At 42.7% G+C, this 17,454-nt stretch overlaps 1 protein-coding gene across 1 annotated transcript; it reads right to left on the reverse strand.

Annotated features, from left to right (window-relative positions):
• Positions 1–87: 87 nt before the first annotated feature.
• On the reverse strand, positions 88–17,080 carry TMEM33 (transmembrane protein 33). The gene is made up of 7 exons (XM_035111815.3): positions 15,636–17,080; positions 11,321–11,415; positions 9,988–10,175; positions 8,505–8,572; positions 7,833–7,966; positions 6,359–6,442; positions 88–5,128 (listed from the first exon to the last, which is right to left on the reverse strand). The coding sequence occupies exons 1-7, from the start codon at positions 16,197–16,199 to the stop codon at positions 4,999–5,001; spliced, it is 1,263 nt and encodes a 420-aa protein (XP_034967706.2). The 5' UTR covers positions 16,200–17,080; the 3' UTR covers positions 88–4,998.
• Positions 17,081–17,454: the final 374 nt, after the last annotated feature.

Genomic DNA, 17,454 nt, shown 5'->3' on the forward strand with positions numbered 1-17,454 from the left:
GTGACTATGACTGCTTACAATTTGGGGGTGAGGAGCGTATGGGGGAAACACAATTTGATTTTGACAACATCAATAAAACCAGAGATGTGACAACATAGGAGGGTGCAATTTAATTTGCGTTGAAATAAATATTAGGCATACAGAGCGTCGTGAATGAAAGAGGGTCACAATAAATTACGAGCGGAGACATTTTGCACAATCATTGCAGAAAGCCCTTGGTATTTCCAATTTCAGACCATCGAATTTATCATTTTTGCTGATTTAAGCAGAACTCCAAATAAATATGGATCTCGGCGCTTACTTTCACAGGTACTGGCATGGATAATTTACGGTTGTGATCCAATTTGTAAATCAGCAGGGGCCACTAAATTGCAGCATAAAAAAGAAAGAGCGAATGAGGGTCCTTTTTCCTTTGTGTCAGCAGGCTGCGGATGATTATGTTTATTAGATTTCCTTGAAAGGGTTTCACATTTTCTCAAATATGCAGGAGAACTATTTCCCCTCTGAGGCCGGCATTAGCATTTTGTGCCTCAGTCCTCGAAGACAGGGAAAGTGATGAATTTTTCAATTGGTTTTTTGAAATGTATGCTCAGCCCCTACCAGCCAGGGTACAGCAGCAATCTGCCACCTAAAAATGGCGCCGTTACCAAGGAAGGAGCAGGTCTTCTTCTGCATGGAAATATGTGGAATGTACTATTTGAACAGACTGGTATAACTTGATTTATTTTTAGGTAGGCCCAATCTGACATATGGGCTGTGCAGGAAGCTAAAATCCTTCTAAAACAGATGCTTGAACTGGATTCAATACCAGTGCAGCCCCTTTCCCTGCCCAATAGCTGACAAAGGACTTTTTTAGCACCCATCTGTTCCCTGCACCAGCTAAGGCCCCACATGCACAGGCCGAGATGATGCTCTGCACATGTCTTCTTGGATCCGATCTGCAGTATAAACAGCCATTTGGCTGTGCTGGCAGGTCAGGCCCCCAGAACCAATACAAGAGTTATGAAAAACAGCCAACATGTTTGAGTTACTTGAGAAATTATGCAAATATACTCCATTTGCATATGTTACAGAGGACCTAGCATGCGTCTTTTGGGATGCAAATTTCTACTTTTAGCAGAGAGTATACACAGCTCTGGGCACAGGGGGGGGGTAAGAAGGAAGATTTTTCATTCTCCAGTTCAAAGGCCTTCGGCTAAGATTCAGTTACCGCAAAACAACTTCTAGGAGCCCAGGGGAGGGGCTGTAGACGGTTACCTCTGCCCCTCAACTGCTGCCCTCCTGCTGCTCAGTACACAGCTTTGAAACTGGAGGGGACTTTTAGCAGCTGTTTGTAATAGACCTGCAAGACTCTTGGCTGGAAACTACCAAACAGATCTTTGCACCCCAACTTTTATACAGAAGGCAATAAAATATAGTACACTAATGGAATTGAGTTAGCTGTAAATCCCGACATTTGAAATCATACTCGGGAACCAGTTGTCTTGATTAATAGTTCTGGGAGGGGTGTAAGCCTGAGAGCTCTGAAAAAACAGTCTTCCAAGAGATCCAAAGATAGCTAGATGACAGATAGATGAGATAGATAGATAGATTAGATAGATTAGATAGATAGATAGATAGATAGATAGATAGATAGATAGATAGATAGATAGATAGATAGACAGACAGATAGATAGATATGGCATACAAACACTCACTCTGACTTTGCAAGCGTGGTCACTGAGCATTGTGGGTGAGGACTGATGCAGCAGTCCATCGGCAAAGCTATGTTTATTCAGATTCATAAGAATGTAGATGTACATTCCTGAGTGACCAGTTATGTGTGTTTTGTTGCCTGCAGTTGCAGCTGGATTGGGGTGAGGACTCTGTTGTGTTTCTTTTCCTCTAATGGAATTACACTCCAAGCCTCGGGATTCAACATACAACTACAAATAACGTTAAAATAGGTTCAGACATTTCATTCCAGGCTACCACGACAGTCACTTTATTGCTGTAGAAATTTTTTATAAAATCCTCAAAGCAAGAGAGCCTAGATGAAAAAACTCATGAAGCATTCCTGCACACTAGTGTGCGCCTTCCCTATAAGTAGATGTTTATGAGCCAAAAAGCTAAAAGGAGTGCAATCAACCAGCCGTACCAGCCATTTTTAAAGCTGCATTTGTCCATACCCGGAAGTTTAGCAAGCAATGCGCAGGGTGGGCTATCGACAAGCTAATGAATGAGTTAAATCTAAATGGCATTCACATTTAATCAAAAAGAAATAAGGTAGTTACAAGGAAACATAGTTTTAAAAACAGCAGCACCATTCCAAACTATTTAAATGTATCGTTCGGTTCATGCAGTTGTTAAGACACTAAATCATGAAGTGGCTTAGAATCAATGAGTAAGTATAGTGCCTGGGCTAATTCCTCAGTTCTAAAATGCAGGCACTCAATGGGAAAAATAGAATTTAATCTTCATAAACAGCAACAAGCTGACAGCGCGGTGCCTTCCATTTAAGGAGAAGACGCACACACACAAACACACAAGTTTACACATCTCCCCAGCGCAAGTTTCCCATCAGATATCATAGAAGACTATGGCTGTAACGTACATACTTCCTGGCCCTTTTTAGGATGCCTAGATCTTGCTATCCCTGGCTCAAGGAGGGCTGAACACATTCAAGAGTAATCCCGGAACACTTAGTGGGGATTTATCTCAAGGAAATACCAAGACTGGGTTGCGCGTTTAGGAGATGTGTCCACTAAACCATCAGCTATCATTATGCAAAACCTCTCCCGAGTATTTCTCAGGAACAGGTTGTATTTCTGAGTGGTCCAAGTAATATTACGTGATTCGGACCAAGTATACACCAACAGCTCGACTGGGAAATATCACACAACTGAATACTCCTGCATAGTTAGGAACTGGGAGTGGGGGCAGGAGAGCAATGAAAAACAGCAACCTGCCTACACCAACCTCCTAACTCAAGACCAGGAAGAATTTTAATAAACACCTAGGTGTTTGGCTAGACACAGATGCCTAGGCCCTGACCCAAGAGCCTAAATTGATTGCCCTCCGCCCCCCAAACCCCAACTTTTTCTGCCTCCCCAAAACACACCCACACTCATATTTTTTTCTGGGGGTGACATAAAAAATGAAAACAAAAAAACCAAAGTAATCACAGCACTGGGGTGATCAGAACGGCTTAAATTTCTATGCCCAGACTCTTGGTGGATATGTAAATAACCCTTCCCCAGTTACCATTTCAGGAGCGGGGGAGGGGAGCCCTTTTCTCAGCAGATCTGCAAGGATCAACTGCAAAGGGATGGGCTATGTACCTGTGTGTACAAGTGTGTGCAGCCCCAGGTGGGTTGACTACAGCAGGCTTCCTCAACCTCGGCCCTCCAGATGTTTTTTGGCCTACAGCTCCCATGATCCCTAGCTAGCAGGACCAGTGGTCAGGGATGATGAGAATTGTAGTCTCAAATCATCTGGAGGGCTGAGGTTGAGGAAGCCTGGACTACAGGAATGTAACCCTCAGACCAAAATTTTAAAAAAGTTGGGCAGCTCTGCTTCAAGAGGAAGAAGGCAAGTTATGCAAGTGTGAGGCAACTCAGTTTAACATGCTCTTCGGTCCTCAGGACGTTCAATAACCGGCTTATCATGGGAATCAAAACTATTAGGTTGCTGAATCTGTTAAGTGAACCAATTTGTGCAGTTTTTTCCTCCTTGGTATGCTGAAATAGAAAATGACCAGGCTTCCAATTACCTCTGCTTTGTAAGACAACAGCCCCACTTCCACTGGGAAGTGGGGCTGTTCTAGGGAAGAAGTACTGCAATATTGTTTTATCCCTGTGGTGAGAAATTTGTGACCCTCCAGGTCTTAGACTAGCAATCCCATCATCCCTGACCCCTGACCATGCTGGCTGAGGAAGATGCGAGTTGGAGAGCAACATCATCTGGCGGGCCAGAGTTTCCACACCTCTGCTTTACATAATAGTTCCTCTAGTCTGAACATGGTGGGCAGGATGCTTCCCTGTACAGGCGCATCACCCCCAGTGACAGAAGTCCCACAGTCACATCCTCTCAGTTTCCTGACCATGTATACAGGAGAAAGGGCTGGGTCAGGAGATGCTAAACAGTCATGTTTAGCATTGCACCATGAGTATGCAATGGTGTTTGGAACTAGCCTAACTGCATGAACTTTAAAAAAATACTTCACAGGGGCAACGCTTCCAATGTATATTGAAAATTAATGTAACATCCATCTTTATTATTCAGACTTTTCAAAGACTGGCATTTTAAGAAGCCTGCTTTTTGGAAGGCAGGAAAAAAATAGGGCATTCAGATGATCTAGAGAAATATTTACTTTACAAAGAAATAAAGTACTTAGGGAAGGGTGGAGAGCTTTCCATTTCAAAAGCATTAAATAAATCAGAACAGTGAAATTTGACGCTTCGTTCTACTGTTCACATTTGAAGTAGATGCCAATTGATTTGTATTGACCACAATGATTTACTCAATTGACTAAACTTGTCTCGTTTACTGAATGGAAGGAATACTGACTCAAATGTACCGCATGGGTAGAGATTTCAATAGGTACTCCTAAGAGGCTACTAGTTATGTTGCAGCCACAGCTTATAGCTTGTTAGACACAATCCAGCTAGTATTGCCTGGACCTTTAAAAAAAATAAAAATGAGTATTTTCATTCAGTATCGAAGAGGACATACATGACAGCACAAAAGCCATATTGTACAATGCAGGGTTGTCGTCCTTGTTTTGCATTGGAAAGTATTCTGTCTAAGGTGGCAAGCATTCATCTTCCACAAAGCACGGAAACATCTTGAAAAACAAGACTTTTTAAACATATAGGGTACAATTCACAGAACAGGCTCATGGAAGAAAACATGTTTCCATACAACCTTGACTGAGATCCAGAATTTATAAATCACCAGCAGAAATACCAGCTGCTTAGAAAGTTCATCAGACAAACATACGCATGTTTCCAGTATTGACTATGCAACTGTTGGTGCCAGTCTGCTTATAAAAGAAATGCTGCTGACGCCGAGCCTTCGTACAAATGCTGGGCAGGACGGTTTCATGATGACATGCTCAACGACAATCCGAAGTTCTGTGAAGAGGGTTCTGAAAATAACAGACACTTTTTACAGAAATATCTTTGCAACAGAAATATCTTTGCAACAGTACATCCTACATCTCACTCAGAAGTTCATCAAAATCAATAATAATGAGGAGGAGGATAATTATACCCCGCCCATTTGGCTGGGTTGACAATAGGAGGAGCCTAACATTGGAAAGCATTTTCAGTGGCTGCCACTCATCTCTCCCTCCACAGGGACTCAGGTAATGAGTGCGCAAGCAAGACCACTGAGAAACAAGACAGAGGTATTACAATAATAATAATAATAATAATAATAATAATAATAATAATAATAATAATACTTTATTACTTATGCCCCGCTCATCTGGCTGGGTTTCCCCAGCCACTCTGGGCGGCTTCCAAGAAGAGATTAAAAATACATTAAAACATCAGTCATTAAAAACTTCCCTAAACAGGGCTGCCTTCATTACCATAGCCATATTACGACAGCCAGAGAGATTCTGAGGTTTGCAGAAGTACAAAACATTTAAACACACAACATTACGGGACGAAACCATTCCCGTACCAGAGAGGGCATTGTGTAATTTGATTACCAATGTTTCTAAAATTAAGACATGAATATATGAATGAATGAAGGTTTTTACAATTTTTTGGCCAACATCACATTTCTTAACTATTTCCATTAGATAATTTGGTTCTAGGCAATCAAATAGTTTAAAAATATCAAGTGAGAGGCTTGCTAAAGGTTATGATTTTTTCTAATGAAATAAAAATGTTCAATAATTTCCTTATTGGATCAGAAACTCTTCACCCTGGAACAAACCCAGATTGGTCTATCTGTATACAGCTGCCAATAAATGGTTTTAATCTATTGACCAGTTTGGCCGTAAAGATTTTATAATCTAGATTTCATAAAGAGATTGCTTGGTATGATATTGGTGAAGTCCTTGTGAGGTTTGAGAATAACTATGATTCTTGAATGCTTCCAAGTTGCAGAAAGTAGATTACCGGCTAAAATATCATTGTATAGCCTGGCCATTTGTGGAAGTGTTTGTTCCTTAAATGTTTTGTAAAAGGATGCTGAGAATCCATCAGAGCCAGGTGATTTTCCCATCTTCATGTTTTTAATTACTTCCTTTACCTCCTTTTTTTAGTCCATGATATGGCAACACCCAGGAGCCAACTGTTTAAGCACTGTATTTACAGATAACAACAGCAACTTTTACAACTTTAAATCGTAATTAGTTTCTTACCGGCAATATGGATTTCGGCGGGAGGAATAACGGAGTGTAAGAAATCTGTAGTAAATAAATGGCTGCAGCAAGCTTCCCTGCCCACTGAAAAGAACAGAAGAAAAAAGGTGGGAGGATGGAGGGGTAGATTTATTTAAAAGGAGGCAGTGTAGGATTTGCAGTAAGACACTACCTTATGTTTTTCTTCACACATAGTAACTGCTTTGACCTGCAAAAGACCCTTACAACTAAATAAATGTTTTCACACAGTATTTGACATGCACACACTGTGACGAATGACAGCTGCGACAGCCACAGATCATTAAATAAAATGCGTCAAGATGGCTGAAACATTAAAACCTTATAAATGAACGAGTGTTGCCCTTCCTGTATGTTTACTCAGAAGCAAGCCCACTGTGTTCAGTAGACCTTTCTCTCGGACAAGCATGCACTGAAAGGAGCTGCCTTATGGCAGAATTCTGTGCATATTTACTTAGAAATAAATTCCACTGAATTCAATGGGACCTGGGAGTTTGCAGTGGCTCCCCGTCTGTGGAATGCTCTCCCCAGGGAAGTTCGCCTGTCACCTTCATTATACACCTTTAGGGCCTTTGGTTGATTTGACTGACATCCTATGCCCTTTTAAAATGTGGTTTTTTGGGGGGAGGGGTTATTGGGTCATTTGTTTTTATTATTATTATATATTTTGTGGTTTTATATTTTGATTTTGTTCTGTGAACGCCCCTGAGACCTCTGGGTATAGGGAGGTATATAAATTCAATAAATAAATAATAAATTGCCGGTATATGCCATTCTTCCACCAGTGGTCTTGCAAGGTGGCTTAGATACAAAGGATGGTATTTAAATAAATAACTGTGCAAGGGGAATGAGTTTCGCTTGCACAACAGGACCTCACCCCTCTCTTCCCCCTGTGCACACCCTGTTCCACCCCCCAAATCTGCTCTAGAGGGTTGGGGGAACTCAGAACAGAATTAGGGGGTACACAGTGGGAGGAGAGGGGCAGAACATTCTGTTGAATAAAGAGAAATTATTTCACTCATAGAACATTTTCTTAATGCTACTTTGAATACAACCCTAAATTAAAACACAATCCTACAAAATAACGGGCACTTAAAATGCAATGTTGTCTTTTTGGCATCTGAATCAGAGCTTTCGTCATGCACATGAAAAGTAAAATTTCTCCAAAAGAACAAGAACAGACTATGCTGATCTTTGCCTTAAGGATCAAGAAACCATCCTTATATTAGTCAGCAAGCAAACCCTGTGCATCTTAAAAATAGGGTTCTTGGTGCAGCACAGCCACAGGGTCAGCAGATGGTGAGAAAATCACAAACCGGCCTTAGTTTTCAGCCTGCAAAGACGGTCCCTTATAGTGACATTGCAATGATAAACAAGAAACAGTCTGATTCTGTACTCCCAAGCAGTTATAGAACACAATCCGAATAAAAATAAAGGTTAATGTTTTATCTCATACCTGAAAAGCATAAACACAGTAGCCGGCATCAAGAAGATCTCATTGCAAGCTATAAATTTCAGGATGTTTTGCTGATTAGCATTTAACTTGTCCAAGAGATTTCTTAGGAAAAGAAGACTATTTGAACCTCGTGCCTTTAAAGAAGGGAGTAAAAAAGCAATGTCAGGAAACTTTGTGCTATGTTTACAAAGTCAAGCCTTGGGAATACTTTCAGCGATGCTATAATTATTTTATAAACCTTGAAAGGCAGTCTAAAGAGTAAGCGGGAAAACTGAAGAATTTTGCAAACCTTGCTCCAATGTTTTTTATGCAGGAAACAGTCAACCTAAAATACAGTTTCAGTTCCCCACTGCCACCATTTAACCCAAACAACCCTGTGAGGGAGGTTAGATTTAATAATGATCAAGGTCACCCAGTGAGCATTACAGCTGCATAGGGATTTGAATCCTCATCAAACAGTCTGGCTCTCCATGCGTATCCTTTTCTTTCCTACTTGCTAGCTCTTTGATAGAAGCAGCAGCACCGGATGAGCTATAGCTGTTCCTTCAAACTGTGACAGAAAATAGCCAGAATCCCCGTTTTCAGTTTACCCCTTAAAAAATCCATGTCTCATCTGAATCCTGTCCTCCCTACAAAGAGCAAGGTGGCATGTAAGGGGCACAATATACTTACATCAAGAACCTTCTTTGTGTAGGTGGCAGCGTGAAGCAAAGAAAACAACAGAACTGGGAAAATGCTCACTGAAGTCAAAGTTAAGGAGAATTACAACCTCACACATGTTCTTTTACACTTACACTATACTGTAGTCTGAATATTCAAGCACATCTTCCACTTATGTCAGCATGCAAGCCTGTGATCTCTTGCTTTAAAGAAATTCAGATTCTTTTGTATGAAAAAATGTTTGGACTTGATTCAGGTGATCAAAGCTAGGCAGCTTTATTAAACACTTAGTAACACAGAACACAGTCCTAATCATGGAATGGGATTTGAATATGAGGGTTAGCGGTATGCAGCTTTAGAAGTACAGGCATCCAGCAGTTTGTGTGTACTTAACTTATGTAAGGCCAGAGTTTAAAATCAGTAGATCAACGTTTTAGAATGAAATCCTATACAGGTCTTCTCAGAAGCAGGTATAGGATTGCAACCTTATTAAATAAATTTATGGGGCTAAGAAATATGAGCTCACTTGTTTATTTTGATTCAGATACATTACATCAATAGGTAATAAATAAGAGTTAATAAAGGTGGTGCTTCTGTCTAGGGTGAGACTAGAGGTGATGAGGCCTCAATTTGTGTGACCGTCCTATACATATATAAAGCAGGAAGTGAGGCAGTAATTTCACTAACAACATGAAGCACACATAAGGCCGGGGGGGGGGGGGAGGGAGAGTTCAGCACCCCTTTCCCCTGAGCTTCACCTCCTTGTAGTTGATTACTCCAGTCAGCGGCGGAGGAAGCTGCTCGGGCGCCTGGGTTGGCACGCCCAGGGGAGAGGCAAGCCACCCATAGGGGCAGGGCGCACCGCGGGGCCTCCGGAGTCTGCCTGCCTCCTCCCACTCAGCTGCCCTACAGCTGGGGGGGGAGGTAGCAGGTGGACTGTTTGGGCAGCACAAAGCCTTTGCGCACCCAAGCCACCACATCTCTCCCAGGACAGACATGTGGCTTGGGCGTGCTGCAGGTCCCATGGTGAGTGCCCCCTGGCGTTTTGTCACCCCCCTCAGCGGTGACACCTGGGGCAGCCCGCACCCACCGTACCCCCCTCCCTCCGCCCCTGACTCCAGTCCAGTGGTTCACTAACTTTTTCTGTGGGCCACACTTTCAGAATAAAATTTTGCTCCCCCCACACCAACATTTTTATTTATAAGATAAGAAGTACATTGGAAAACAAAAAGAAACAACTGCTAGCGGTGCTTGATTTATAGCAAAGAACACAACTACTTAATATTACGATCATGGGGCATCCAGAAAGTATAAAACAATGTAGCTATGCAAGAACATGAATCTGGCCCGTCATCACCCTGTGTGGGCTTTGTGGCTGAGCGAAGGTTTGAGCTGGAGTAAAGCCTGATTTAAGTCTAGCACTGCTATCAGCAGAAGCACAATCAAACTATTACAGAATTGGAAGTATTTATTACAAGACTTGCAGAAAGGATACTTGTAACAGGGTAGGAATTGACAAAGATGAGGGAATACAAAAGGTAGTGGCAGCTGTCCTCCAGCAAGGCTTGAGCCAGGAATGCCCTGCTTAGCTGAAAATGTGGTAGCCTTTGGTGAAGTCGAAGGGCGCTGGTAAGAGCATTTGCCAGCAAGGCACGTTGATAAAAGCTAGCTGCTTCATGCAACCTTGAGAATTATCAAAGGAGAGGTTACCATACAAACCAAGTTGTGGCTTCAAGTCTTCCTCCCAAGAGAATTGCATCATCATTTCAGTTTCTGAAGCCCGCCCTGCTAAGCTCTGCCAAGATGTAACTGTTACTCCTGTCTGAGAAGCATTCCTGGTGCTTGGCACTGAACACTACAGGTGTGCCAAGTTTGGGGGAGTGGGGGGAGGGGAGAATGTCATTTAAAAGTATTTTCAATGCAGTTATCTATTTGACGTTTCTTTGGAGAGAAAAATGGCAGATAAACAATAACATAATAACTGGAATCTAGTTAAATGACAATATCAAAACCTAAACAATAAATGACACTCACTTGAGCTGAAGGTGTATAACAGGCATCCCCAAACTCTGGCCCTCCAGATGTTTTGGCCTACAACTCCCATGATCCCTAGCTAGCAGGACCAGTGGTCAGGGATGATGGGATTTGTAGTCCAAAACATCTGGAGGGCCAAAGTTTGGGGATGCTTGGTGTATAATGTACAGATTACCGAATAGGTGTAAAGTTGGTTCTTAAACAGAACCATATATCAAGCACTAATATTTGCAAAATATTGGTCAAAATCCAACCAAAGTCAGTGATATAGGTTTCCTGGATTTTTTTCCTATGCAAATTTAGGCTAATTTGCATTGGAAATCTTTCAGTCAGCATTTAAACATTTTCTGGTGACCTAGAGAGTGATCTAATTTGGCATTCAGCAAGCAAAGCTACAAACTTTGAAATTGCTAAGTTTGCCTAATACTGTAGTTGAAATGGGCATCCTTTTGTTGTCACTAATGAACTTAACAAAAGTTAAAATTCCCACATAAGAATAAAGCACTGGAAAATCTTCTGCCCCATATCACTGACCAATATTTTGCACCTATGCACCACACTGATTTCCAATGGACAGCTAAGAACATAGACTGATATCTCATATTGAAATGGATGGGAAGTAACAAAAGCTTAACCTCAGCTGGATTAGAACAACTGTACGTGCATATAAAATGTGATACAGAGCTTTTAAGCAAAATGTATGCTTTCTGTTTCATTCTGTCGCTTAAAAGAAGCAGTGTCCTTTCTAAGGATATCAGGGGCAGTACTGCTTTAAAGAACATTATTATACATACCCTAGAAGAGGCAGGACAAATAAAGCCGAACAGTAAACTGTGAATATACGGGAAAGCCACATTGCTGTATCCAACTTATTAGTAATCAGAAATTGCTGTAATAAAAGGAAAAGAAGTTAGTGAATAAATATTTATTTATTGCTTTTATTTATTAAATTTCTATCCCATCCACCCTCCCAAAAGAGCCCACTGATTTACCCACTGTTAAAGAACAAATACCTACCAAACTCACCAGATCCAGAACCAACATAGATAACAGACAATATGAAGAATGCAAAACTTTGGCGTTTTCATAAATGCAAGTGTAAATAACAGATAAAAAAGCAATCTCCACACAGCCGCTCTTAAATTTGAAAGACATAATTATGAGACTTAAAATAATAATTAGAGGGTTTACTTTGAATGTCTGCTCTTTGGGAACCACAAGGATAACTCAGCTGCTCTCTTCTAGCACCCACGGCAGATAGTGGCTAGGAAGCAGTTCTGGTGAACTTCACCACCTTCTGGAATGGAACAGGACATCCCAAAACCAATCCCTACTCGGTCTAGGTTCCAAGGAAGCCCAGTATAGCCCTCCATTGCTCACAGAATGAAGATATCTAATTTTCCTCATGGCTAGGACTAACTGAACTTAGCAATCCCTCCCAACTCTGAGCAGTCAGGGCAACAGCAGTGGCTACAGTCACCTAGAAGAACTCTCAGGGCATTTTCAGTAGTGCAGGCATTTACCATATAAAATGCCCTGGGAGTAGTTTTCTGTAGAAAATAATGAAGTCACCCACAGTATGTGGGACATTCATAAAAAACAACCAAAGTTAAACTGCTAGCAGATAAATCTTTTAGGTGTTTATGGAAGATAAGGAAGCTATCAGAACTCAGAGTTTCGTGTTTCCCCCAGAAGTACATCTAGCATCAGGTATGATTCCGATCTAAAGGTCCAATTCAAAAATTTCCTGCAAGAGGATAGAAGTACGGTAGCTATGACACAGCCTGCTAATAGTTTTCACCAATGCAGTACAGTGGTACCTCGGTTTACAAACACAATTGGTTCCGGAAGTCTGTACTTAACCTGAAGCGTACTTAACCTGAAGCGAACTTTCCCATTGAAAGTAATGGAAAGTGGATTAATCCGTTCCAGACAGGTCCGCGGAGTACTTAAACTGAAAGTACTCAAACCGAGGCGTACTTAAACTGAGGTATGACCAGGCATCCCCAAACTGCGGCCCTCCAGATGTTTTGGCCTACAACTCCCATGATCCCTAGCTAACAGGACCAGTGGTCAGGGAAGATGGGAATTGTAGTCCAAAACATCTGGAGGGCCGAAGTTTGGGGAAGCCTGGGTATGACTGTACTGCAAAGTGTACTACAACTACATTCTATCAAGGCAAAGCACCTGTTGAAGGGCCACATGTTGTGCAAACCTATCAAGCCAAATGCAGCCCCATCAGCCAGAAACAGCAACTCATAAATAGCTTTTGTTGTTGGTTCCTGCTCAGGATTGCAAAAACAAATAGGCTGTCAAGTATTTTGCGGATCCAAATACACAGCTGGTGGTCTGCATCTGGCTTGGTGGATCACAAGTTAAGCAGTCCCAGTATGAACTATCACCCATAGCATGAAACTGCTTGTGCATTTCACCATGACTAATAGGCGTTGCAAGCTGTTATGTGTACCTGTATGTGGAAATATCACCTAGCCTGAACATTTTGCCAATGGCCCTGCCTGCCTCTAAACTAAATGAGGCAAGGTAAATCTGGTTTCCAGGGAGGCAGTCACACCCATCCTACAAAGACAAGAAATGAATCAAATTGACCAGAAGTTGACTGTTCCCAGTTCCCTGCTCTTTTCCAAAATATGCTTTTGGTTCGTTGGTTTGCAAATTTCCAAATGCATTCACATCCAGCCCATAAAATAATTTACTACATGGTTTTGGCATCCTATTGCCACTTCATTCCAACCTTTACACTTTTTTTCTATTAGATCCGATGTGCATATACATCTGACAATTGACAAAACAGCTGGTGAATTGGGCTCTAACCCACAATAGCTTGTCCAATTTTTAGTCTCTTTACCAGTCAGTGTGGATAGGGAGGGGAATCATTTTGGCCCAGTGAGTCAGATTTTTACCTCCGCATACACTGCAGACCACTTATGACAGTGTGCTGGGCCACCCAGTTGTCAAAGTTTGCCCACAGGAGTGGAGGAAGATAGTGACTCAGCAGGATTTAACTCCCTATGTGTCAGCGGATACACAGGGTGCTCAAGCCTGTTTTCTGCACCAAAAGCAAGCAGGATTAAACTGATGCACAGGGAGTTTATTCATTAATTCTAAAAGGATCCAACCACATTTCTACTTGCCTCACAGGTAAAGGACCCCTGGACGGTTAAGTCCAGTTAAAGGCAACTATGGGGTTGCGGCGCTCATCTCACTTCAGGCCGAAAGAACCGGCGTTTGTCCACAGACAGCTTTCCGGGTCACGTGGCCAGCATGACTAAACTGCTTCTGGCACAACCGAACACTGTGACAGAAACCAGAGCACACGGAAATGCCATTTACCTTCCTGCCGCAGCGGTACCTATTCATCTACTTGTACTTGGATGCTTTCAAACTGCTAGGTTGGCAGAAGCTGGGAGCTCACCCTGTCGCGTGATTTCAAACTCCCAACCTTCCGATCAGCAAACCCAAGAGGCTCAGTGGTTTAGACCACAGCGCCACCCGCTCCCATATACCCGACATCACATATGGTGCTAGGCATGAGACAGGTGTCTGTGTTTTGGGGGAAATGGCTTGGCAAGCCAAATTTGGCTCACAAGTCAGGGGCTCCCCATCCGTGGTATTGGTAAGACAGAGCTAAACAAACCAATGGTCAAGCAACTTCCTAAATACCTACGTACTAGTGCAGTAACCTAAACATCTGTTGCATAGCCCACATTTCAGAAAACAGCCAGAACTTGGGACGCTTTACACCTAGACAGCCTCTTCCACAAACCTTTGCCAAAAGGCAGCAGTGGAGAGGAAAAGGCCATGCCTGGAAGGTTTAGATCAGGCATCCTCAAACTTTGGCCCTCCAGATGTTTTGGACTACAATTCCCATCTTCCCCGACCACTGGCCCTGTTAGCTAGGGATCATGGGAGTTGTAGGCCAAAATATCTGGAGGGCCGCAGTTTGGGGATGCCTGGTTTAGATTTTAAAAGTTAAGAGGAACTGAAACTTCTCAAGGACAATTAAGAGGCAAGAGGGGGCAACTTCTAATGGAGATGTGTCACCGTGACAAAACTGCCACTGCCAACATCAAAATTCCCTCTACACAATATTGTATTTTAATCTGTATTTTAATTGCTTTTTATGTTTTATTGTAATTTTATTGATGTTAGCTGCCCTGAGCCCGGTTTTGACTGGGGAAGGCGGGGTATAAATAAAAATTTATTATCAGTTATTATTATTATAACTATCAGAGATTCAGAAGAAACCCTCAGTGGAGGTGGGGGGCATGCGGTTGTGTTGAGCTGCTCCCATTAACAGTTAAAGCACTGGGACTATGACCTGGGAGGCCACAGTTCGAATCGCTGCTCAGCCGTGAAGCTCAATGGGTGACCTTGAGCCAGCCACCATCTCTCAGCCTAACCTGCCTCACAGGGTTGTTGTGAAGATGAAAAAGTGGAGGACAACCGTGTACACCACCTTAAGCCACTTGGAGGAAGATAAAGGCAGCGTATAACTTCCATCACTAAACTGACTAACACTGCCTCGTTTGTAGCCCTGAAAACTGAGTATGGGGGTGTGTGAGCTACAACACCCTCAATCTCAGAATTTGAGCAGATTTGCCCTGCTACAAGAGGTACAATACTGGAGACAACCCACAGATTTGAAACGACCTGAAACCAGAGCTCTCCCTACGAAGGAAACTACATATGGCTCTCCATGGGAGCACATTTATAGACTCACATAAGGACAGAGTTGTTGTTGTTGTTGTTGTTGTTAATTGAATATATATCCCACCCTATTCCCGGGGGTCTCAGGGCGGTTCACAGAGTTGGAAGGGTCATCATCTAGTCCAACTCCAACCCCCTGCCACAAGCAGGAACCCTTTTGCCCGACGTGTGGAATTCGAACCCACGACCCTGAGGTTAAAAGTCTCAGGCTCTACCGACCGAGCTATCCCGGGGGCTGAAGAGGCGTGAAGCCGGTTTCGAATAAAACAAAACCCTCTCGGGCGAAGCGTCGGGATGCCGCTCCGCCGTGGGTCGAAGCAGGGCCGCGAAGGCCGCGCCGCGCGTCCCGCTAGGCCGCCGCCACCGCCGGACTCCACTCACCACGGCTCCGCCGCCCGCGCCTCCCTGCATGGGCCCGTTCTGCGCCGTGTCCGCCATGGCCGCGCCGCCCACCGGCTCCGCTCGGGGCGCGAGGAAGAGGAAGAGGAGGAGGAGGAAGGAAGGAAAGGAGAGGCTCGGCCACGAGAGGGTTAAGAGGAGAGCGAGGCCTGCTCGTGCCGCGCGGGAGGGCCGTATCTGGCAGGTCGGAAGCGAGGAAGGAAGAGGCGGCGGTTGCCGGCGGCGGCGGCAGCAGCAGGTGAGCGGAAGGAGGCGAGCGAACGAGGGACACTCCTCAAGGCAGCCCCGCCGCTGAGCAGCCCGCGTCGCGCAGGCGCAGAGGGGCGGCTTCCGGGTCGCTTCGGTAGGGGGAGAGGTCATCCGGTGGAGCGTGTACTCTGCGAGGCGCAGTCGCCGGATTTCGGCGCTTTGGTATTTAGTTTTGGAACCGGGCAGGGTGCTTTTCATGCATTTATTTTTCCCTCTCACTTCTTTCTTTCTCTCTCTCTCTCTCTCTCTCTCTCTATATATATATATACATACACACACACACACACACACACACATATAAAATATTATATAGAGAGAGAGAGTCACACACACACAGACACACACACACACAAAATATTATTATAGAGAGAGAGAGAGAGTTTATTTAATTTTCTGTTTTACAATTTAGAATATTCATTTAAACAACCTTAAAATGTCAATGACTTCCCTTCTTCTCTTTCCGTGGTTCATTTTGCATATCATAAATCCCTGCATATTTTACATAAACTAAACCATTCAGTATTCCATTTTTATATCTATCGAACTTGTTGGATATATACACACACACATACATACAATATACATATATATATTATTTATTATTATTTTTGCATATAATTTCCAAACATCTTATTACATTCATTCATATCTTATACAATTTTTTTTTACTTCCCTCAACCACGCCTGAAGATTTCCCCTCTTCATCACTTAGTCTTACATTTTATTATTTTCACTATTACTTATAAATACACCATAGCTCAATGTCCTTCCTAAATTTTCCCTGCAAAATTTCATATAATCCTCTTTACAGAACTTCTTGTAGTCCTACTAGCGTAATCTGTTGTTTACAGCTATCTTTCAAATAGTTTGCAAATTTTTTCCAATCTTCTAAGAACCTCTGGTCCCTTCGGTTTTGAATTCTTCCCGTCATCTTATCCAGTTCTGCATTGTCCATTAATTTCCTCTGCCACTCTTGTTTCTCAGTAATTCTTCTTGCTTCCATTTCTGTGCCATCAATACTCTTGCTGCTGTCATCGTGTACATAAACAATTTGTTATCATGACTATTAATATCTTCACCTACAATGCCAAACTTGTTTACACTGTTGAATTTATCTTAATGCTACCAACGTTTTCAAGTGTACACAATTTCCCTCCGTATATTCAATAAACATTTTCCAGTCTTGTTGAAACGTATATTCTTGTTCTCTTATTCTATATGCTAAATCTGCAAGCTGCGCTAATAATAATATTTATTTATTTATTTATTTATTTATTTATACCCTGCCCATCTGGGTATTCTGATGTTCCATCAGTTTAAGCTGCTATTTTAAGTTATACAAATTTAATAAACAACAACAACAACAATCATTTATCTATGGGCCATTTGCCTGCGTGGCTGGTTGTAAGCCGCTTTGGCAAGATAAAGCAGGTAACAAATTCAATAAATTATAATAACGAATAGTTTCCCTGATCTCATCAGCATTGCCTCTCTGCTCTGTTTTGAGGGTGATGAGAGGGCAGTCATGATACTGGGTTTTCTGGCTCCTAGT

Source organism: Zootoca vivipara, chromosome Z1, assembly GCF_965207765.1.
Source record: "Zootoca vivipara chromosome Z1, rZooViv2.hap1.1, whole genome shotgun sequence".
In the NCBI taxonomy this organism is placed as follows: domain Eukaryota; kingdom Metazoa; phylum Chordata; class Lepidosauria; order Squamata; family Lacertidae; genus Zootoca; species Zootoca vivipara.

Coding starts and splice junctions, on each gene's coding strand:
- TMEM33 (XM_035111815.3), bottom strand. CDS start 16,199: ATGTGTGTGTGTGTGTGTGTGTGTGTATGTATATATATATATAGAGAG. Junction 6,443..7,832: donor ACTGTGTTTATGCTTTTCAG/GTATGAGATAAA, acceptor TGTTCTTTTCAG/TGGGCAGGGAAGCTTGCTGC. Junction 5,129..6,358: donor CGCCGAAATCCATATTGCCG/GTAAGAAACTAA, acceptor TGTTATTTTCAG/AACCCTCTTCACAGAACTTC.